The 24,699-nt window shown below is 45.8% G+C and overlaps 1 protein-coding gene across 1 annotated transcript in view; it reads right to left on the reverse strand.

Moving 5' to 3' along the window:
• Nucleotides 1–23,189: 23,189 nt before the first annotated feature.
• The window catches only part of SLC12A8 (solute carrier family 12 member 8), a 127,488-nt gene continuing 125,978 nt past the window's right edge, over nt 23,190–24,699 (reverse strand). The window contains exon 14 of the mRNA XM_025376334.1: nt 23,190–23,500. Coding sequence (XP_025232119.1) covers nt 23,338–23,500 — 163 coding nt within the window. The 3' untranslated portion in view covers nt 23,190–23,337. The remainder of the gene's footprint in view (nt 23,501–24,699) is intronic.

The following is a 24,699-nucleotide window of genomic DNA, read 5'->3' on the forward strand; positions in this document are numbered from 1 at the left end:
TGATGCCTGGACTCTTGGAGTCCAAGAGGAAAGTGATAATTCTTAGATAAGGGTAATGAAAGTGAATTCAGAGGAAAGTATGGATTTGAGAGATTGCAGTAGGTAAAATCCACCAGACATGTTGATGGGCATGGAGGATGAGGGAGAGAGAGAGTGGCAAGGTTTCTCAGGTTTCTGGTTTGCATGATTGGATGGATGGTGGTACCATTCACAAGGAGAGGGAACGGTGGACAAGAACTATTTGAATCTGCAGAGTTGGAGCTGAGGGGAGAGGTCCCAGTTTAAGGTTTGTAGTACAAGGGGATGGGATTACGTAGGGAAGAGAGTATCATAGTCAGAGAAGACAGGCTGAAAATGAGTCCTGGGGAACACAACATGAAATGGCTGGGAGAGGAGGCTGAGCCAGAAAAAAGACTGGAAAGGAGCCTCTGAGAGATAGGAGAAAACCCAGGAGAAGGTGACATCACCCCAGCAAAGGGAAGGAGATCCTGGCTCACAGTGTGCAACGCTGCCGAAAGGTCAAGTGAGGTGAAGACTGAAAATAGCCATTCGTTTTAGCAACGTGGAAATCACCAGTGATCCTAACAAAAGTGACTTCAGAGGAGTGTTCAGAGCACAATCCACATGGAGAACAGTGGGAGGAGTGAGAGCCGAGGAAGTGGAGCTGGTGGAGATAACATTTCAAGAGAGTTTGGCTCTGAAGTGGGAGAGTGAGCTGGGACAGTAACTACAGGGAAACGAGCAGAGGGGAGTTCTTGTTTTTAGGGGGAACATTTGGACATGGAAATGGTCTGTGTGGGAGGGAGAAAGTCAAAGGTGATGGGATAAGGTTTCTGAGAAGCAGGACGGGATGGAATCCCTAGCCCAGGTGGACGGACTGTGAAGAGGAAAAGAGGAGGGCATGGGGTACTGCAGGGCCTGGACTTCCCTCTGAGACTTCAGTTTTCTTGGTAAAGTAGGGGACTTGACTTGTAAGAGAGGCGACTTGCTGTGAGTGGAGGGAACGAAGGGGCAGGCATGAGGGATTTAAAATTCTGAGAAACACCAATGTATTCTTTTCCTAGGGCTGCTGTAACAAAGTCCCACAAACTGGGTGGCCTAAAACAACAGAAATGTATCCTCTCACTGTTGCGGAGGCTGGAATTCTGAAACCAAGATGTCAACAGACCCGTCCTCCCTCTGAAGGCTCCAGGAGAGAGCTCTTCTTTGCCTCTTCCTAGCTTTGGCGGTGGTTGGCAATGCTTGCTGTTCCTTGGCTTGTAGCCCCTGCCTCCATCATCATATGGTCTTCTTCCCACTGTGTGCGTCTGTCTTCACATGGTCTTCTTAGAAGACACTGTTACTGGATTTAGGACCCCCTATAATCCAGTCTGATCTCATTTTATTCACATCTGCAAAAACGCTATTTTCAAATAAGGTCACATTCATGGATACCAGAAGTTAGGGCTTGAACATATCTTTTGGGGAGACATAATTCTATCCATCATCATTAAGACATTTAGAAACAGTTGTAGAGAGGGAGAGAAATGTCCCAGCATGCCCAGCCCTGTCACAGGCCCGTGGGGACTGGTGAAGATAAACCAATAATGAGAGTACGCTGCAGCATCAGCTGCTCTCCCACTTGTACCTCTCTGCTCACTGGCATCCTTGGGCAGAGCTGGGGCACCCCAGCCCTCTCCTGCTGCAGGGCAGGTTTCCCTCCCACAAGAACGGAACCTTCTGACCTCTCTTGACTCCTCCTCCCTTCCTGCCTCAGCCTCCATCTCTACCTCCCATTCCGTCCCTTTCTCTGCCCCAAGATACATGAAGAACTCTTGCAGGGCCAGAGATGTCATAGAAGAGCAGAATTGCAGCCCCCCATGGCACATGGGCTACATCTACAGTATTTTGTTCAGAGCTCCAAGAAGCAGGTGCATTGGGATTTTCACCAAAGAATGAAAGGAATAAACCCATCTCCTTATTTTTTAATCCCCCAGAAGAAGACTTATTCTCTCCTTTCTGGAATGTCAGAAACAGTATCATTTTGTCCAGGCTGCGTTGACCTCTTTGCTGGACCCTGGGCATAGGGAGCCCTTGCTGCTTCTCCACCCACCAGTGCTGAGCTCCAGGGGAGTTTGCCTTGCAGGTCCAAGGTGAGAATATAAACACCGCAATCCCTCTGAAAACTGGCTGGAACCTCCTCCAGGGAGGAAGGGTTGCTCATGGGCTGGCCAGGCTCCCAAACATCATACGCAGCATCCCGGAGCTCCAACTTAACACAGCTTGGGGCAGGTCCTCAAATGACCTTCCGTTTCTTGTCTGCCCATCTGAAAGGACCATTCCATTCCAAACAACATTCCTTTGATAAAAATTGGTTACACACCGTAAACATCAATGAGCCAGGAACATTCTCCAGTGCAACAGGATTCTGATAAAGCAGTCCTATTTTGCAAAACCTTCCAGTGTGAAACATCCTCCCCACAGCAAGCAGGGAAATTCCTGGGATGCCACAACACTGGGCAGAGTGTCCAGGGCCCCAGGGAAGGAGCAGAACGTCTAGAGGTGGAGCTCCCATTGTGGGCAGAGGGACCTGGGTTTTCAATCATCTGTTCATCAATCACTCACTCAACAAATATTTGCCAGACACGTCCCAAGCGCCAGGCTCTGGTGGAGTCACTGGAAACACGGTGTTTCCACATGACTGCAAAAAGCAGCGATGATTTCCTCTCCTCACACAGTCCAGGTTGACAGTCGGGGGCAATGTCCACACGCCTCTCTACCTCACTCGCTCTGTGAGTCTGGATGGATTCTTCCCCTCCAGCCCCCTGGGCCCTCATTCTGTTGGCTTTTCTGTTGTTGCTTTCTGTTTGCAGGTGTCTCTTCTTGAGCCTGTTTCTGGGTCTCGCAGTCTCTATTCTTCAAGTCTCCCTTTTTGTCACCAAGTGCCTCCCAGCCCAGCCACTCCTCTACCTCTCCATCAGTCTGCCTTTCTTCTAATCAATTCATCCCCATTTTTTTTCTCCTTCCCTCTTCTGTTTCTTCTCCTTAAGTGACTGTTGACACAGAACTAAATACATTTTTCTTAGGTTTGTGGAATATGCTTTCACATTCTCTGGTGTTTAGTTCTAAAATTGATTGAAAAATGTTTGTATTCTTCAGTGTTGTCTGATTTTCTTATAACAGTATGTGTAATTCTCTAAAACTGTTTATTAAAATACAATGCCTGTATTAGTCCATTTTCATCCTGCTGTGAAGAAGTACATGAGACAGGGCAATTTATAAAGAAAAAGAGGTTTAATGAATTCATAGTTCCACATGGCTAGGGAGGCCTCACAGTCATGGCAGAAGGCAAAGGAGGAGCAAAGTCACGTCTTACGTGGTGTCAGGCAAAAGAGTGTGTGCAGGAGAACTGCCCTTTATAAAACCATCAGATCTTGTGAGACTTACTCACTATCATGAGGACAGAAAACCCACCCCCATGATTCAATTACCTCCCATTGGGTCCTTCCCATGACACACGGGGATTATGGGAGCTACAATTCAAGAAGAGATTTGGATGGGGACAAAGCCAAACCATATCAATGCCTGTGGGAAAAAGTGCCCATGAAATGCCAAAAACATGCCATGCAGAGCTCCAAGAATCTCACTTACTGAACACACTTGTGTAGCCACATCTTGGACTAAAAGATGCTTATGTTACCTTTCAATATTCTCCTCCACATGTGTCACCACTGCCCTGACTTCTCTCAGCATGGATTCCTGTCTTTGATAAAAGACCAAATCCCTGGTTTTGTATTTTATGGAAGTGAAATGCAGTCATATTGATTAGTTGGGTCTAGCTTATACTGTCCAGGGCTTCACTCACTTTGTTGCATTTAGGCATGGACTCTTCATTGTCCTTGTGAGGTGGTAGCCATTGTGGGGCTATCCTGCAATTTACTCTCTCTTCTATTGTTAATAGGTATTAGGGTAGTTTCCATTTGCAGCTGTTACAAATATGCTGTGGTTAAAATTCATGTACATGTCTTTTAATGGCATGTGTTACTGTTATAATCAGGAAAGAAAAAAAGAAAACTATTTCTATTTGGAAAGATGGGGAAAGAAAACTATTTCTATTTGGAAAGATGGGGATGGCCAAGTGGGATGTTTTCATAAAAGGACTCTGGAGTAGGAGACAGAACACAAGTCTTCATTCTGGCTTCTCCATTCTCAATTCTACAACTTTGGGCCAATCAGTTAACCTCAGTGAGTTTCAGTTTTCTTATCTATAAAATATGAACAGTAATGCCTGTCATTGGTAGGCATTACTACCTCACAGGGTAACTGTAACAATCAAATGAGATGATGGACATGAGGAAAAAAAAATTTTTAAGGTATCATGCAAAAAATAATGGCCAGGTGTGGTGACTCATGCCTGTAATCCTAATACTTTGGGAGGCTGAAGCAGGAGGATTTCTTGAGCCCAGGAGTTCAAGACTAGCCTGGGCAACATAGTGAGACCCTGTCTCTATAAAACTAAAATGAAATAAAAATTAGTCAGGCATGATGGCATGCACCTGTAGTCTCAGCTACTTTGGAGGCTGAGGCAGGAGGATCGCTTGAGTCCAAAAGTTCAAGGTTACCATGAGCCATGATCATGCAACTGCACTTTAGCCTGGGCAACAGAGCAAGACCCTGTTTAATAATAATAATAATAATGTATGGTATTTATTTCTCTTATTACAGAAAAATTTAACAGCAATAATGTGATGCTCTTGATTTATCTGTTTTAAATTTTGAACTTGTGACTTTCATTAGACATGAGAGCTCCTGAATCCCTGATCCACTGTGGGCCATGAAAGAGAAATGTCTCAAAATGTCCAATCTCCAAAGGTCTATGTTTAGCATGAGCAAGTGGTAACATGTGGCCTGTGCCATGTTTTTCCCCCTCCAGGTGGCCCTTGTCTCGCATTAACTGGGGACTCCTGGTCTAGATGAGCAACGGAAAAACCGACTGAATGAGCTGTAAGGGACCTTAGGGGTAGACTCCAGCCCCTCAAGGGAAGCCATGTACCCACAGAGGATGCACAGAAGGCCAGGTCTGGACCTGTCTTCAGACAGCAGCCAGTGCCCCATCCTCTACCTTACACTGCCCAACCTCATATAGCAAGGATCTGATGAGAGTGTGGGTAGGAGACAGGACTCCAAGTCTGACGACCATCAGAGCCAATCTAAGACTCTTCACTCTCCACCAGCATGGATCATCTGTTAGTTTATGGAGTCTGCTGGAGTCCACACACTGGTAAAGATAGGCAGGGCGCCCTCCCACCCAAGTTCTTCCTCCTCATCCACCCAAAACAAACCTAGTGTCCTGAGGCTCATGCCCTGAAATGTGTTGTTTCCTCAGGCCTTGCCAAGATGGTTTCTACAAGGGGAGACCTTGAGCAACCAGCCCACAGATTCTTTGTGATTACCCACCACACCGGCAGCCCTGCGGTCAGTGCTCTGGGGATACAAAGCTACAGGCTCCCTGCCCTTGGGGCACTCCCACCTGGGTGAGGGGAGAAGTATAGCCTGAATGACAGAGAGTGATATGAGTGAGGAAGGGTCTACAGTGCCAGGGGGCTCTGAGGATGAGCAACATGTGAGAGGGGTTCTGAGGCAAGAGCTCCTGAGAGCTTCCTGGGGAGACAGGGAAATGAGTGAGAGCCTTGAAAACTACATGAAACTGGTGATTCTCAGCCCTGGCTGGACATCACACGTGCCAGGGGAGCTTTCACAAAATGCCAGTGCCTGGAACCCCCCTACTCCATTACAATCACTGGCTGTGAGGCCTGGACATCAGTATTCTTCCAAAGCTTCCCAAGTGGGTCTAATGTGCGGCCACACCTGGAACTGAAACTTACTGCACTAGGAAACAGAGACTCAGTGTAGGCTTTCAGCAGCAGAAGGACATGATCAAAGGGCACTCAAGAAACATTTATTGAAGGGAGAGGGCCAAGGCTGAAAAACTACCTATTGGATACTATGCTGACTGGGCAATGAGATCCTGAGAAGTCCAAACCTCAGCATCACACAATATACCTATGTAACAAACCTGCACATGTGTTTCCTGAATCTAAAATAAAATGTTTAGAAGAACATTTAGTGAGCACCTACTCTGGCTATCCAAAGATGAAGAAGATATGGCCTGGACACAACAATATATGTAAGTGCCTGCCCTTGTCCAGCCAACAGATTAGGAGAAAAAACTGGATCCATAAATATGTGTGATGTAAGGGAAGTTATTTCACATAAGTATGAACCAAGTGCTCTAAGGACATTGAAAGTTGCTAGAGAAAGCATTCTTAGAGATATTAGAACTCTTTCCTCAGAGATGTTTAGGAGTTTCCCAAGCAAAGAAAACGGAGGAGAACATTATAAATGGAAGACAGAGTACTACACAGGTGCTGAGTCCTGTGGGGACCAGGTGTGCTCAGGGAATATTGGGAGAGGGGGACAGGAGGCTGGAAAGAATGGGGAAGATAAACGCCAAGGGCCTGAATTCTATCTGAGCTCTCAGTATTTGAACAATGAGACAGAGAGGGCAGATCAGAAAAGAGAGAGGAAGGTAGACCAGTTAGAAGCCACGGTAGTGATTCAGATGTAAGGTGATGAAGGGCTGGACCAAGGAATTGACAATGGGAATGAGGAAGGGAGAAACCCAAGAGAGATTTCCTAAAAAGGCAATGGAATTTGGTAACAGAACAGAGATAAAGAAAGAGGGAGAGGTGAAGACGGCTCCACAGTGACTAATTTGAGACAACGGGATAGATAACACAGCAATAGCAAAGACTGAGGACGCTGGGTAGATGACTTAAATTTTGTTTAACTCCAAGACATCCACACGGAGATATATCCAAAAGGCTAGCAGAAGGACCGAAGTTGGATTGTAGAAGGTGAAGGAGGAAAATATAAGGAGAGAAAGTGGAATATCCAGATACAAACTATATACACCAGGCACTTGGCAGGAGAAGGAAAGAACAGGGGTGGCACCTGGCAGATCAAGTACCAGCATATTTGCCAGGACTGGCCTGTGTGTGGGTTGAGACCAGAGAAAGGAGGGGGAAACAGGAGTCACTGAGGACATGGTCCGTAAGGCACAGGAGCATGGCATCCAACAGAGGGGGAAGAGTTTGCCTTTAGAGAGGACAGGCATGTCTTTTTATTTTTTTCTTTTTCTTTTTTCTTTTTTATTTTTTTGAGACAGAGTCTCACTCTGTTGCCCAGGCTGGAGTGCAGTGGCATGATCTGGCTCACTGCAACCTCTGCCTTCTGGGCTCCAGCAATTCTCGTGCCTCAGCCTCCCAAGTAGCTGGGATTACAAACACACCATCACATCTGGCTAATTTTTGGAGACGGGGTTTTGACATGTTGGCCAGGCTGGTCTCGAACTGCTGACCTCAAGTGATGCATCCGCCTCGCCTCGGCCTCCCAAAGTGCTGGGATTAGGCGTGAGCCACCACGCCTGACTAGGGCAGGCATTTCTTAATAGAGGTAGAGATGTCTGAGAAAACGTTCCCCAGGTTCCAGGTCCTATCTAAAGAGAATAGATCAAAATTATCTAAAATGGGGTTCAGGAAACATTTTCTGTAAAGGGAAAGACAGTAAAATTTTAGGCTTTGTAGGCCCTATGGTGTCTGTCACAACAGCTGCAGAACTCTGCTGCTGCAGCGTAAAAGTGGCCACTGACAACGCGTGAGTGGGTGTGCTGTGTTCCAATAAAGCTTTCGTTTCAAAAACAGGCAGTGATTACTATCGTTAATTTTACATTATGTGAATTTCACCTCAATTAAAACAAAAGCAGGCCATGGGTTTGATTTGACCCATGGGGCTGTAGTTTGCAAACACCTGTTCTATCTAGACAGTGGGGCAAGAAGGGTGAAGGGCAGGAGGGGGAGGAGCACTTGGGGACTTAGAGAAGACAAGGGCTGGGCTGGCTTCCATGGGTCCCAGGAACAGTGACCAGTGAGTGATCTGAGTTCAAATCTGGCTCTGTCACTTCCTAGCTATGGGACTTTCAGTAAATTACTTATTTACTTATCCCGAGCCTCAGTTTCCTCTTCTATAAAATGGGGGAAAAGAGTACCTAACTCATTGCATTGTTCTGAGAATCAAATGAGATAATGAATGTAGGTGGCTAGCATAAGGGTCAATAAAGATTTTCTTATTTAATTTTAGGATTGACTATGAATTGCAAGACCCTAGCTGTTCCTAGGGCTCCAAGCCCTGCCTGGGCTCCCTGATCATGGATCAGCTCTTCTGTGGACTGGCGTCCAGGCAGGGCTTGGAGCCCTAGCAGCCAGAGAGGTGAGACTGGAAAGAAGGGAGGAGTTGGGGCTGGGGTGGGAGGTAAAGGAAGAGGCCCTACTAGTCAGTGGCAGAGAGAACAAAATGTATATCTCCAGATCTACAGAGAAATAGACCCCACAGGTACAAACACAAACTTCACGCACACATACACACCAAGATGATGCAGCCCATCTCCACCATGCTTAGTAAAACAAGGTTCTGAAGTGCTTTGTCTCCAGCTCATCAACTTGACCCACAGGGACGGGCCTCGCTGCCGTGTGGTGTATTGGACCCCAGTGTGGACCAGTGTGTCTCACTGGCACCAGCACATGAAGCTCTGGTCTGGGACTCCTGCTGCTCACTGCAGAGCCTGGAGCTGATGGAGACAGCTAGTCATGGACTCAGGGCAGCCCAAAGCCCTTCCACCTGTGCTTCTCAAGCTTTAACGAATCACCTGGGGACGGGTTGCTTAAATGGAAGGGCCCCAAATCTGTATATTAGAAGCATCCCAGATGATTTTTTATTACATCAGTGAGCTGAGGACTACACTTTCAGACACAAGGCTTTACTTCCTCATCTTTCAAGGCAGTCGTATGATGGTACAAGGAGGTCCCCAACTTCCTTCCTGGACTGCGGCTATACGGCAGGGTCCACCCTTATCTCTTATGCTTCTTCCTCATTGCTCATGAGAAAAAGATAATCTGAGGTTGTATTTCTTGGGGTAACATGAGTAATTCTGAAATAAATGTGAGGATGTTCCAAGACACTGGGTTTATCCAGAAAAGCAAAACACCAGTCCAGAGAAGAGCTGATCCAGTGTTCTTCAGCCAGTAAGAAAATGTTATGGGTAATCTCTCTTCTCAGAACACTTCAGTTGAACCATCAAGTGCAGCCTATTCCAAGACCAGTTTGCTCTCATGCTGGCCATCCAAGAGGTCTGTGCCCGATTCTCACTTCTTCATCCTAGAACACTCTGTTGCTAGCACCTACAAACTGAGCTTCAGGCTGCTAGGGAAGCGGTTGCTGTCATCTAGTATCACAGTTTGTCTGAATCAAGCAAAATAGCTTTGCACATGTAGGCATTTAATACATACTTAGTGAGTGACGGAACAAATCCATGATGGGTTATACAAGCTGACAGCATGTCAAGAATACTTAAAACCATAAATTGAGATGATTGCTTACAGAAGATACACCTCTACTCCTGCAGATTCAGTTGATTGGGCAAAAAGACCAACACAGATCATGAATAAATGACAGTGTAGGAACCTAAACTACAAAGTCATCCACTACACACACAAACACACACACACACTCAATTTATCAAAATGTATATACAGTCATGTGGCATTTAATGACAAGGATACGTTCTGAGAAATGTATCCTTAGGCAATTGTGGTGTTGTTTGAGCATCATAGAGTGTACTCACACAAACCCAGAAGGTACTGCCTACTATGCACCTAGGCTGTATGTCATAGGCTACTATTCCTATGCCACAAACCTATACACCATGTTACTGTACTGAATACTGTAGACTACTGTAACCAATGGTAGTCGTTTATCTAAACATGGAAAAGGTGCAGCAAAATACAGTATAAAAGATCTGAAAAGGTACATCTGTACAGGGCACTTACGGTAAATGGATCTTGCAGGACTGGAAGTTGCTCTGGGCGAGTCAGTGAGTGAGAGGTGGGTGAATGTGAAGGCCTGGGACACTCCTGTGCATGACTGTAGACTTCATGTAGTCACTGTGTTTAGGCTACACTAAATTTATAAAAATATTTTTCTTTCTTCAATAATAAATTAACCTTAATGTAACATTTTTACTTTATAAACTTAATTTTTTTAACTTAACTTTTTGTCTCTTTTGTATTAACATTTAGCTGAAACACAAACACATTGTATTATACAAAAAGATGTTCTTTCTTTATATCCTATACATCCTTATTCTATATTTTCTGCTTTTTTCTACTTTTCTATTATTTTTCTAATTTTCTAATTTTTTTCCACTTTTAAAATTTTTTTTACTTGTTTTTACTTTTTAAACTATTTTGTTAAAAACAAGATACACACATTAGCCTAGATCTACACAGGGTCAGGATCATCAGTATCACCGTCTTCCGCCTCCACATCTTGCCCCACTGGAGGGTCTTCAGGGCCAATAACACACTTGGAGCTGCCATCTCCTGTGATAACAATGCCTTCTTCTAGAATACCTCCTGAAGGACCTGCCTGAGGCTGTTTTACAATTAACTCTTTTTTTTTTTTAATCTGGAAATACCAGATTCGGTTTACTTTAAATTTTAAAAAGAGATTTTAGCAGATTTAATTTTTCTTTTTTCTACACCACTTAACTCTTTTTTAATAATTAGCAGGTGTACACCCTAAAATAACAATAAAAAGGTTAAGTGTGGTGGCTCACACCTGTAATCCCAGCACTTTGGGAGGCCAAGGAGGGCAGATTACTTGAGGTCAGGAGTTCAAGACCAGCCTGGCCAACATGGTGAAACCCTGTCTTTATTAAAAACACAAAACAAAATTAGCTGGGTGTAGTGGTGCATGCCTGTAATCCCAGCTACGTGGGAAGCTGAGGTGGGAGGATCGCTTGAACCCGGGAGGCAGAGGTTATAGTGAGCCGAGATCGTGCCACTGCACTCCACCCTGGGTGATGGAGCAAGACTCTGTCTCAAACAAAATGAAAAATAAAAAATAAAATAATAAAAAATATATATATACTAAATATATATGTATACTAAATATATAAACCAGTAACATGGTTGTTTATTATCAAGTATTATGTATTGTATATAATTGTATTAATATGTGCTATACTTTTATACAACTGGCAGTTAAGTAGGTTTGTTTACACCAGCATCACCACAAACACATGAGTAATGTGTTATGACATTATAATGGCTATAACATCACTAGGTGATAGGAATTTTCTTATACAATCTTATGGGACCACTGTCATATATGTGTTCTGTCATTGACCCAAATGTCATCATGCGGCATAAGACTGCATCTAAATGAATGTTGTTCCTTCCAAATCAGCCCCTTGGGAAGCCTCACAGAATTATTCCAGTGACACAGTCAATCCTCAAAATGTGCTGCGTGGGTATCTCATCTTTGGAATTTGCCTCAAGAGTTGGTTTACTTTATGGTCACACCTCATTTTTGACCCAAAGAAGGTGATTTAGCTTGATCAGTCCCCTTATTCCCAGGCTTGGTTCCAAATGATTTCTGGTGCTTCTAGGAATCAAAAGAACTCTCAAAGGATAAAAATTTATCATTCATTAGAATATTCAAAGGCTCTGAAGAGAGTACCAAAAATGGAATCCCAAGCATGATTTGAAGAATGGCAGAATTGTTGGCTGCAGTGTGTGATTCACCACAGGAGACAGAGCTCTGAAGGCACAAACTTAGTCAAGTCAGGAGACTCACTCATTTGCCCTTGATAAGGAACCTCATCCAGTTTTCTCATCCAGCAGCATGGTGGCAGGAACTGGCCAGATGCCCACCAAACGCAGTCCTCTTCTTCCTGAACACACAGCCGCTCTGTAACTCCCAGACTGACTTTCAGTTTGACAGATTATGTGTCTACTTCTGGCCAACTGAATGCAGGAAGTGACAGGAGCCCTTTCAGCCTTGGCCCCTAAAACCTTTCTGGGTTCCTCCATGTGTCCCTCTTCTTTCACCTGCCAGCTGGGTGCTGAGAATTCAGGGGAAGACTCTGAGGTCATAGAAGATGTTCAAGCCATGCAACTGAAGGAGGTCAGGTCCCTGAATGACAGTGTAAAGAAAAACTTCTCATTCCCTTCTGACTTGCACTGGACTGTAACATGCACTAAGAATAAATTTATAGTGTTCAGTCACGGCAATGTGGGGGCTGCTTGTTACAGCAGCAACTCTGGCCTGACTGACACAGACACACAGAGTTACACTGAGTTGCCTATGTGAGAAGCAGCTTAAGTAGAATAGAAATTGACATTGCCATTTGGAGCATTTATCCTTATGGCTTTCAGTTTGGGGTTCATATTTGAAACCAGTGTTGTTTTCTCCATCGTCAGCCTCTTAATACATATGGTATACGTCACATCGCACAGATCAGCACTCGTCAAGCCCTCCTGCTGGCTGCTGGGGCATGACTGCTAATTCTTTGAAATGCCACCTGCCCTCAGAGCTCCCCAAAGTGAATCTGATGTATACCACATGGCCCATATTTTAAGCCAGGCTTCACATTTGGTGAGTTCAACCTTCTCTAACAGAAACAAGAAAGTACACACATATACACATGCACTGGTGTGTGTTATTTAAAACAAGATAAAACAGAAAAAAACAAACCCAGGCTTTCCAATATTTTAGAGACTCTCATTTAGAGAATCACTCTGCATCTTTTAGAAGGTGGCTATGTCCCCCTTCACGCCAATGAATGGTGGTGAGCCTGCGTCCTCCACTTACCCTTGGCTGGTTGGAGGTTGGGAACAGGGAGCTGGTGCCAGCCGTGATGCTGCAGAATGGGCTGCATTCCCGGAAGCACAGCCAGCTGGAGACCCCTGATGCTGGTGGGCCTTTCTCACCATCTGCTTTGCCTTCTACTTGAATGTGGCCTTCTTCCCAAGAAGAGTGCCTTATCAAGAGTCAGGGGCTTAAGCCTCTCCTTCCTGCCTCAAGCTGACAAACTGGCATCTGTTTCTGCTGTGAGCCTCCCCAAAGGAGCCCAGGTACATCTCCAAGATGCAGGACTGCTCAGCAGTATTTGGTGAGCACAGATTTCTGCAATCCCCCTGCCGATTGAGAAGTGCAAGCAATGTAGAAAAATCTCCAGCCCACACACTTCCACAGTGGATCCTCTCCTCTCAGACGTCTATGAGGACCTCAAAGAGATAAGACAGAGCAAGGCGTGAGTTGTTTACTCTCGGGTAAGCCACGGTTCAAAAGAACTGGAGAGCAAGGTAGGTTTTAAGTAACATTTCCAGCCAGGTGCAATGACTCACGCCTGTAATTCCAACACTTTGGGAGGATGAGGTAGGTGGATCGCCCGAGCCCAGGAGTTCGAGACCAGCCTGGGCAACAGAGTAAGACCCTGTCTCTACAAGAATAAAAAATTTTTTTAAGTTACCTGAGTATGGTAGTGAGTGTCTGTGGTCCCAGCTACTCAGAAGGCTGAGGCGGGAGGATCGCTTGAGCTTGGAAGATTGAGGCTGCAGGGAATTATGACTGTGCCACTGCACTCCAGTCTAGGTGACAGGGTGGGCTCCTGTCTCTAAATAAATAAAATAAAATAAAAAATTTCCAAGGCTCTGGGAAGGGAGGGAGAAGGCTGGGCAGAGGAGTGATACAGGGTAGTGGCCAAATAAATTTGATAGGCCAAGGGGGTGGCTGGGTGGGGCGGTGGGCAGAGCTGAAATAGCAGTTGAGCGGCAGCTCTGCAGCTTCTCCTCTCTGATTTGGGCTTGCAGGTTTCCTGGCGCTGGCTAGTGAGGGTGCGCCGCTGTGTCTGTGTCTCACGCGATACCGCATGACCTGCTGAAGCAGAACCCCACTGTGCTCCGAAATTCCGGGTGAGCAGGTGCCAAGACACACTGCAGTTTTCATGGCTTTTTGTTTTTTTCTTATAGTGTTGCCTACAGTAAGTGGCATGGAATGAGCAGGGGTGGTAGGAGAATATTCTTGAGATGCTCCTCCACATCCCCCACCAACACCCCATCTTTATCTCCTCCAAAAAAATGTGTCTCACTGTTTTAGTACTCACAACTCCACGTGGAGGAAGGTAGGATTATAATTCCCATGTTACAGAGAAGGGAACCAAAGCTCGGAGATTAAGAAGCCCTCCCGAGGCCACAGAGCTAGTAAGTGCCAGAGCCAAGATGGAAACCAGAGATTTGCTTTCCCAATTCCCATGAATTTGCAGCGACACCAACCTCCTTCTCAGGTGACCTCACTTAAAAGTAAAAGGCAGGAACAAGAGGCCTGGGCTGCAGGTAGGCCGGCCCTCTCCTGCCTGGGGCCTTCTGCCCCGTGTGTCTGTCCATCTCATTCTCTTGGTTCAGAAGCCTTGCCATGTCCTCTCACCAACCTGGTTCGAAACTCGCTTCCTCCAAGAAGTCTCCTGGGTTTCTCCCTCACTGGTTGTCTCCCCGGCACTTGTGGATTCATCTTGTAGCATGTTGCTTGGCTGCGTGCTGTATGCTTTGTGGTTACGCTCCAGCCATTTCCCGCATGCCCCCAAGTCACATATGGCAGGCAGAAGGATGCCCCTCCAAAAATGGTCTGGTCCTAATCCCCAAAGCCTGTGAAGATGTCACTTACAGGACAAAAAGGACTGTGCAGCTTTGATTAAATTAAGGATCTTGAGACGGGGAGACTGTGCTGGATTATCCAGGTGGGCCCAATCTAATCACAAGGGTCCTTCAAAGCAGAAGAGGGAGGCAGGAGAGCCGGAGAAGGAGGTGAGATGGCAGAAGCAGAGGCCGGAGGAGATGTGCTTGCTGCCTGCTGGAGCTGGAGATGCAAGGGCCCCGATCAAGGAAAGCAGACACCCTAGAAGCTGGAGAAAGAAAGGAGCCGACCACCCCACAGAGACTGCAGCAGGAGCCCAGCTCTGCCGACGCCTCGATTCTAGCCGGTGAGACCCATTTCAGCCTTCTGACATCTCGAACTGTAAGATAACAAATCTGTGTTGCTTTAAGCCACTAAACGTGTACACGTTTGTTGTAGCAGTCACAGGAAAGTAACACTGCAGGGCTGGGTGTACTGCTCACTTTGTTCCTGTCTCTACTCTCCCTCAAGACCACTTCCACAGGCCCCCAGTGCCGCTGGAGCTCAGCATACACTGGGGGCTCCGAGAACCACAAGTAACTGGCCCCTGCCCCTCCAGGGGTCTGGGCTGGCTCCTCAGCCTCTCCTCCCGCTGGCCTAGGCTCAGGGGTGGAAAGCCCCCTCTGGCCCTCCCCCTATTCTCCAGTGTAGCAAGGAGAGCAGAAACAGGAACCAACAAATGTGTCAGGGAAAGAGGGGATCATAAGCTGGATTTTTCCTGAACCTGGATCATGCAAATTCATTTTAAAAATAAAACCCTGTAACATTTACAGGATTGATTTTTGCTCTCCCTCTCCAGCCTCCCTCCTCATTCTCTAGGCTCACAGGGTGGCCTGCAAGCCCCTTCAGGATCCGACTTTGCCTACCTCTCCTGCCTCAGGCTGCTGCAGCCCATAGGCTCCTGAAAGCCTAAATTATGGCCAGTCCCCACACACTGTGTCTCATCTCCTTGCCTTTGATCACACTGTCCCCTCTGTGTAGATGCCCAGCCGTCCTCTCTGCAGCTAACTGCTTGGGTGTGGGTCATTTACCTCCTCCTCCAGGGAACCCTCCCTGACCATTGTCAGAGTGGGCTAGGGGCTCCTTTGCCCACCCATGGACCCTGGCTCTGCCGCTCTCTCCACTGTCACCACACTGGACTCCTTTCTTCAGTCCTTACTTCCCTCCTCTACTTATGGAGAGGATGGAACTCCCACCCAACTCCCTTCCTCCATGACAAAGAAGAGGGAACACTTTGTCCCCTGCTCCACCTCTGCCATCCTGTATTTCCTCCTCCCCACGGTGGGGGGCGATCTGATTGGTCACTGCCTGGACCACCCTGCATTGGTAGGCAGGGCCCTGAGCTGAAAGGTAATGTGTGGCCACCACATGGTCTCCGTCCATCTGTCACTGGGTGATGAGACCAGCTGCCCTCATCACCCAGATGGGCATTCTTTCTCTTGGTGCCAGCTTCTCATCCATCCTCATGGGGTCTCTGGATTCTTAGACTTAAGAGGAATAAAGGTAGACTCTAGAGGACCTGTGTCAACCCTCTGATCTCGACTGCATTCTCCACTACAGCTCTTAACAAAAACTGTGCACCCTCTTCCTGGTATTAATACATTAACAGACACATTGTTTCCCATCCCCTCAGTCGAAAACCTAGAGAGAAGGAAGGATGATGGAATCCTGGACCTGAAACTCCCACACTAATTTATCATTGTGCAGGATACCCCCTATTGTATAGGTGAGAGGACTTGTTAGCATGACTCCCGGAAACAGCTGAGAAAATCACTGCCGTTCTGGTTCATCACCCGAGTTTAAGAATGCTCTGGCATTGGGCTGTACTCATCCTTAAGGTCTGAGGGTGGTGGCTGGGGAGTCTGCTTTTACCTGCATGGCCTATGATCATATTTTTACACGATAGAGCTCTGAGACTGGTGAGGTGTATCTGACTCAGATGAGATGGTTTCAGGCACCCATCTACAAAGTTATGAGTACAGGTGCTCCAGCCTTGGATGGATGGGTGGATGGAATGATGGATGGATGGATGGGTAGGTCAATGGGTAGGTGGGTGGGTGGGTAGATGGATCATTGGATGAGTCAATCTATAGACTGTTTGCTCTGAAGGGAGACATTCATGGGCCCAGAAGGTCTGATACAGCACTCACTCATTCAGACGTTCTCACCTACAACTGTGGACTTCTTGGTAAAATTCAGGCCAGGAATCTGCCCCTCTCCCTATCTTAGAAAATGTTGCTGGTCTCACTGTCACATATACTGGCTGTACTGACATTTTGGGGGCATCCTTTACATAAGAATGATCCAATGACATGCATGTTTTGTCTTTCTGACAACCTGTACTTACTACTGACCTCTGTCAATATACAGGTTATTTATAATCCCTCTTAATGTGCCAACTCAGATCCTCTCTGCTCCACTCATCTCTGGGGCAAGGCCTTGTTCCATCTCAGCCGCCACTGGAACCAGTTCTGGTGGGCTGCAGCAAGAAGACACTTGCTGCAGCCTGCTAAGCACTCACGTTGTACAGGTCACAATGGCAGGGTGGCTGGTGCCCACCCAGAGCTAACTTTTGCTTATGGGAAGCAGAAGCCAGTAGATGAATTCTGATCCCTTCCTACCCCTAGGGTTCCTGTGGTTTCTCAGCAGAGTCCTTTGAGGTGAAGCATCATTTGCATGTGATACTAAGTGGTTGCTAGCCCTCCTCCCCTGCTTTACCCCTCTTTCCTCTCATCCTGCTTCCCTGGCTGCACTCTCCAATCAAGGGATAGCTCATAAGCCTCCACTTTCTGAGAAACCCAGGCTAAGACCTGGTTACTATTACTATTTTCACAATCTAGCTGGAGTGAAATACAAGATTTTTGGACTTCATTAGAAAGTCAGCCTGTGTAGCACCTGCCTCCTACACTAGACTGAGCCATTTATTTTGGTGGTTCCCAATGTGGAAAATAATGTTTGAATTCTTTATCACGCTCCATTCTTCTCTTATTCTTTTCCATAAAATCAATCACATTAGGAGGACACTCTTCCTGGATACTTGGATATTCTATGGCATTTGGTTTTTAAGCTTGGTACCATCTTTTTCAGACTACTGGTTTTCAAACTCAGTATTCTCCTTTTTAGAGTGGTTACTTTCTTAAGTGTATAATTCAATGAGTTTAATAAGTGGATATAATCATAAAACCACCACCAAAATCAAGTTATAGAATAATTTCCCCAGCCAGGTGCAATGGCTCATGCTTGTAATCTCAGCACTTTGGGAGGCTGAGGTGGGAGGATCACTTGAGGTCATGAGTTCGAGACCAGCCTGGCCAACATGGTGAAACCCTGTCTCCACTAAAAATACAAAAATCAGCTGGGCGTGGTGGTGCACACCTGTAATGCCAGCTACTCGGGAGGCTCAGGCAGGAGAATCACTTGAACCTGTAAGGCAGAGGTCGCAGTGAGCCGAGATCATGCCACTACACTCCAGCCTGGGTGACAAAGTAAGACTCCATCTCAAAAAAAAAAAAAAAGAAGAAGAATTTCCTCACCACAAAAAGTTATGTCATGCCCTTGGCAATCGATCCCCTCCCAGACCCAGACCCAGCTTTCTGTCAATTGTGCTACTGCCTTTCCTGGAGGTCAAATAAAACTTCAAGTATTTTATCTTTTGTGCCTGGCTTCCTTTACTTACCCAGTGCTTTAAAATTCAGCTACATGGTTTCCTGTGTCAGTATTTTAATACTCACTAGGATTCCATTGCGTGGATGCAACAGGATGTTGATCCATTCTTGTCAATACAGAGTTGGGTCATTTCTACTTTCTGGTTATTTTACATAAAGCTACAATAACATTGCTTGTTACCTCTGGACTGGACGAGCTGGACTTCCAGGCAGTCCTGGATAGAGATGAGCCTGGGGGCAGGAAAGGCCAGGACCTGAAGACAACTGGCAGCCACAAGACTAGAGCTCCAGCTTCTTTTTGAAAAGATTTCTCTTGGCTGCCACACAAGAATGATACCTTGGCCAGGGTGGCATCAACATGAAAGGGGATATACTTGGCACTACAGCAATTCCAGTTGCTCTTCCAGCCCTCAGTCTCCAGGTCCACTCAACGACAAGGAGCAGAAATAGATATATTAAGATTAGTGATGGCCAAGTGGGATGGCTCATACCTGTAATCCCAGCACTTAGTGAGGCTGAGGCAGGAGGATTACTTGAGCCTAGAAATTTGAGACCAGCATGGCAACATGGCAAAATCCCATCTTTACAAAAATTACAAAGATTAGCTGGGTATGCTGGTGCACTCCCAGCTACTTGGGAGGCTGAGGCGGGAGGATGGCTGGAGCCCAAGAGGTTGACGCTGCAGTGAGCTGTACTCTAGCCTGGGAGACAGAGTAAGACCATGTCTCAAAGGCCAAAAAAAAAAAAAAAAAAAAAAAAAAAATTAGTCATAACAGCACAAAAGGAAAGGAGCAGACACGATAAGCATCTGTCCACTGAAAAGTCAGGGCCAGTTGCTGTGATTACCTCGAGCCCTCAGGACACAGATTTGAGGACTGACCCAGAGGTCTTGAAATGGAGAGAATCAAGCTTAGTCTAGATGGACACCATCAGAGATGTCAGCTTTAAGCATTTATCACAGTTACCAGTTTACATTTTTGTAATTTTTTAAATAAATGCTTGTTTCCTAGTAGAATATCATTCCACTTGTATCCTACAGTCAGTGATATCTGATTACTGGTTTCTAGACTTTCGAGACCAGTCTCCTGGGCAGGTGCTAGAGACAGCCTCTTCGCAACACTGCTGAGGAGTGTGGGACATCCTCTAAACAAGAGACCTTATTCCTGCTGCTCCAGGAACTACTAGAGGCTGTCACAACTGTGGTCCCTTAGGCTGAGCTCTAGGCCCAATATGTAGTCATGATATCTAGGCCACAGGATTTGGCCCACAGAGCTCTGTACTCTTTCCAGGAAGCTCTTGGGCAACAATGCAAATGAGACCACACTTGAATTTTGACCTATTCCCTACCATTCTGCTGTCCTCTCTGAAGCAAAGTCAGGACTCCCCACAGAAGCCTTCCCTTCCCTATTAAACTATTGCCAGTAAATGACTGTGACAAAGCACCAACTGAAGCACACGCCTTGGGAGCACAGGTGGCTCCTGCACTTGGTGCTTAAGGCCAGCAGTGCCTGATTCTATTCTCAATCCATCCAATGCAATGAGCAGAAACCCCAGTATTGAAGTGGCTTAAACTCTTTGTCACACAATCCAGGGCAGTGTAAGGCAGGCAACTCCTGAGCTAGAAGAGTTGGAAACTCGATGAGTCTCATACAGGCATCATGTGTGGAGCCAACAATATCCACGAGAAAGGGCAACCATCTCTGAAAGCCCTGAGACCCCATCTCAGGTGCTCTTGGCCAAGGTTGTATCATGTCCTTACCTAACCTGTCAATGGGGAGGCAATAAGGGCCCCCAAAGGGCTTAACAGTGGTTACTTTTTTTTAGCTTGTTATATAGAATTCAAAAAAGCAGATTCAGTAAAGGTTCTGTGATAGGCTGAAAAAGGACCCCCCAAAAGACCCACATCCTATCCCCTGGAACCTGTGAATGTTTCCTCATTTGGCAAAGCCTTTGCAGATGCGATTAAAGTACGGCTCTTGACATGTGGAGATGATCCTGGATCATCTGGGTGGTCCCTGAATGCAATCACATGTATCCTTACAGAAAGGAGACAGAGGTAGACTTCATACAAACAGAAGAGACGGTGATGTAAAGACGGAACAGCAAGATTTGAAAATGTTGGCCTTAAAGATTTGGGTGATATGATCACAAGCCACCAGAAGCTGGAAGAGGCAGGGAATAAATCCCTCGTGGAGCCTCTGAAGGGAGCTTGGTCCTGCTGACACCTTGATTTCATCTAAGTGTTACTGATTTCAGACGTCTGGCCTCCAGAACTGTGAAAGAATAAATTTCTGTTGTTTTTAAGCCATCCAATTTGTGTAATTTGGTATAGTAGCCATAGGAAACTAGAACAGCTTCTTTTTAAAAAGGGCCTGGGTAATATACCAAAAAAATTAGCCAGGCGTGGGGGTGTGTACCTGTAGTCTCAGCTACTTAGGAAGCTGAAGTGGGAGGGTCGTTTGAGCCTAGGAGGTGGAGGCTGCAGTGAGCTATGATCATGCCACTGCACTCCAGTCTGGATGACAGAGTGAGACTCTGTCTCAGAAATAAATACAAAGGTCCTCCAAGGTCACCCAACTTAGCCCTTCATGGCTACAATCTGTCTTTTTCAGCATTTCTCCTTCCTACATGCCTACTGCCAATTCAGACTCTGCTTTCTAATGATGCTCAGAAATCTGGTATTTAACCAAAGCCGGATTGCGAGAACAGTAACTATAAATCAAACCTCATCTTCCAGGAGAGAACATTAGGATCTAGCTGACCCTTCATCCTGACCTTCCCAGCCCTCACCCACGCTAAGCCCCTTCCATTCAACAGCTCAGTGTTTCTCAAAATGCGGTCCAAGGATTGCCTGCATTGAATCACCTGAGGCACTTGTTAAAGATGTAAAGTCTAGGACTCCATCCCAGACTTGCCAAATAAAAAGTTTAGGGGTGAGGTGCAGAAATCTGCACTTTTTTTTTTTTCTGAGATGGAGTTTCGCTTTTGTTGCCCAGGCTGGGGTACAGTGGCACAACCTCAGCTCACTGCACCCTCTACCTCCCAGATTCAAGCAATTCTCCTGCCTCAACCTCACAAGTAGCTGGGATTACAGGTGCCTGCCATCACGCCCAGCTAATTTTTTGTATTTTTAGTAGAAACGGGGTTTCACCACGTTGGTCAGGCTCGTCTCAAACTCCTGACCTGAGGTGATCCACCCACCTCAGCCTCCCAAAGTGCTGGGATTATAGGCCTGAACGACGAATGCCCGGCCTGAAATCTGCACTTTTGACAAGACTCCCAGGTGATTGTTAGCACACTGACTCATGAGAACTTCCACCATAGAAGGAGCCAGAAGTGATCCAACAATACTTCCCTCTGTGGCTCGATGGCAAAGCGTCTGACCCTGGGCCAAGTGCTAAATTTTTCTGGGGAAAGCTACTGCCACAGTCCCTGGTACTGGGTGCTTGTGATGAATGTCAGGCAGAGCTCATAAGGAAACCAAAAGAGTACTGTCCCCTCATGTCTTTCATGCTGCAAAACAGCTGCAAAGGCATTCCAGGAGTTGAGGACCACAGATTCTTTTGAGAACATGAGTCACCATTAGGCGATTCATATTAACTCTTTAATTAGAAAGACCCTCACTAAACAATAGTAGTTTACAAACGCATGTACCTTTTGATCCTGCAATTCCACTTTTGGGAATTTATCCTAGAGATACATTTTATGCTTGTACATTTGTACAAAATTATTCGCTGCAGAGCTGATTGTCATTGCAAAAGATTGGAAAGAATCCAAACGCTCATCATTGTGGAAGTGGTGACATAAATTATAACACATTTATACAACGAAAAAAAATGAAGAAATGGCATATGAATTGATATGAAATGTCTCCAAGATAGATTGTTAAGGGAAGAAAGGTGCAGAACACGTGTATAACATGCTAACTTTTGTGTATAAAGAGAAAATGTGAGACTCTACATTTCTATTTTTGCTTGTGTGTCCATAAAGAAATGCTGGATGTATGGATGAGAACAGTGGTTACCTCTAGGCCAGGGTAGATAGGAACTGAGCAGGTGGAGAACAAGGATTGGAGGGAGACTTTTCACTCTATACATAATTATAACTTTTGGGTTTGGAACCATGTGAGTGTATTATTTATTCAAAAAATAAATAATACAATAAAATATAAAACATACATTTATTGTGGCCCTCTGCACAGGCAATCTGGTTGTGGGTCAGTTCTAGTTCTCCACACCTGGGAGTTTTGGTGTCCCCTGCTAGTTTTAGTGGCTGTATAGAGCTTTTCAGACTGGGTCTTAGGTTGCAGAGGCTAGCACCATTCCTGATATCACCCTGGGTGAGATGTGGTCCTCAGAATGCAGATTTCCTTTTTTGTCTTTCTTTCTCCTTCTTCCACATGTTCTAAGAAAACGTAGACTTCTGGCCAGGTGTGGTGGCTCACGCCTGTAATCCCAGCACTTTGGGAGGCTGAAGTGGGTGGATCACGAAGTCAGGAGTTCAAGACCAGCCTGGCCAACATGGTGAAACCCTGCTTCTACTAAAAATACAAAAAATAGCTGGGTGTAGTGGTGCATGCCTGTGATCCCAGCTACTCAGGAGGCTGAGGCAGGAAAATCTCTTGAAGCTGGGAGGCAGAGGTTGCAGTGAGCCAAGATTGTGCCACTGGACTCCAGCCTGGGTGACAGGACAAGACTCTGTCTCCAAAAAAAAAAAAAGAAAGAAAGAAAGAAAGAGAGAGAGAGAAAGAGAGAGAGAGAAAGAAAGAGAGAGAGAGAGAAAGAAAGAGAAAGAGAGAGAGGAAGGAAGGAAGGAAGGAAGGAAGGAAGGAAGGAAGGAAGGAAGGAAGGAAAGAAGGAAGGGAGGGAGGGAGGGAGGGAGGGAGGGAGGGAGGGAGGAAGGAAGGAAGGAAGGAAGAAAATGTAGATTTCTATTGTCCAAAGTGACAGTGGAAGGATGGGCCTTGAGTTTCTCAGGGAGGAGAAGCAGCCCCACGAAGGTTCCGGGCTTGGGTCCACTGTGCGTGGGACAGCTCCGAAAGAGGAAGGTCCCAGCGCTGCATCTAGTAGGGAGGCATCAGCTGCTCCCGGCTCATGAGGGAGGAGTGGTGGTAGCGATCCCGAGTGGCAAAGTCTGCGTTCTCCTGGGTGAGCTGAGTCATCTCCATGTCAACCTTAGCCAGGGATGGCGCCAAGATGATCTGCTCCTGAGGGGACCGCAAGCTCCTGCAGTGAGAGAGACACAGAGGATGGTGAGGAGGACAGAACAGAGACTGAACAGTAGAGGTGAGTCTACTGGGCATAGAGAAATTATTTGTAAACACACATACATTTAAATGTTTAAAACATAATTGTTAAAAGGTATATGTACAAGAATATATGAACTCAAAGCACGAGAAATACAAAGTATCAAATAAAATAGAGAGAGAGTGTGTGTGATATTTACCCTCCCTAAGTAGAAAGTATAAAGTTGTACCTACCTGATAGGAAATAACTGACAAAGAGAGGTTTTGCCTTCCAAATGGTATTATGCTGGGGCTCTGTAGCTTTTCTTTGCTTTTTTGGTCAAAAATAATGGAATGGAGAGGCTGGAACATTGACAAGAGTGGAAAGAGAAAACTTCTCGTAGATGTATTGAAAATAAAGTTGAATAAGGAATGATTTCAAGAGCTAAGGCTCACACAGCAAGCAGCTAAGAGGGACTGCAAAGACTTTTGACACCAAGGTGGCCTCAAGTGAACAAGTCCCATATGGATCCCATTGTCACTGGAGTCTTTGCATATAGTTTTGGTTGGGGTAAACTGGGAAAGAAAAATGTTAGGGATGCATAGGGAAAGTGCTAAGAGGAAGAAAGGAGTGAGGAAAGCTCAGCTTGGCTGTCCGGGCAGCTGCTACAGAAGGCAGACCCAGTCACAGCTCTGTCCCTAATCAGCTAGGTGGCCTCCGGAAGCCTCTTTACCTCCTCGTGTCTCTATTTTCTCATCTTCCCGGTTCTCTTCCAGTTCCTATAGTCTGTGTTAGGTCCTTAAGTCATAACTTAGACATGGATTTCCTCTTAAAATTTTTACTCTAAAAGAATCATCTACTTTATGAATAGTAAGCTTTAATTGTTTGAATATGGAATATATTTGAGAGTTGCGAAAAGGTAGAAATCTAATGTTATAGATCTGTGGAACTTAAACAGAAAGTTTCAATGGATTGTGGCCAAAGGTCCTGCTATAGAAGTTCAGATTACATGACTACATTACAGCCAGTTGTTGAGAACATATATAAATTACATAGGTCTCTGAGGGTTCTTGAGAACTGAATTAACTTCTATGAAGTCTGAATCTCCAAAAAGGTTAGGAGGTGACAAAAATGTCATACCAGTCAACATGTAAGTGTTTTTGCTTGCTAATGCTTTTGTTTTGATTTTTAGGTGAAAC

This window comes from Theropithecus gelada, chromosome 2, assembly GCF_003255815.1.
Source record: "Theropithecus gelada isolate Dixy chromosome 2, Tgel_1.0, whole genome shotgun sequence".
Lineage (NCBI taxonomy): Eukaryota > Metazoa > Chordata > Mammalia > Primates > Cercopithecidae > Theropithecus > Theropithecus gelada.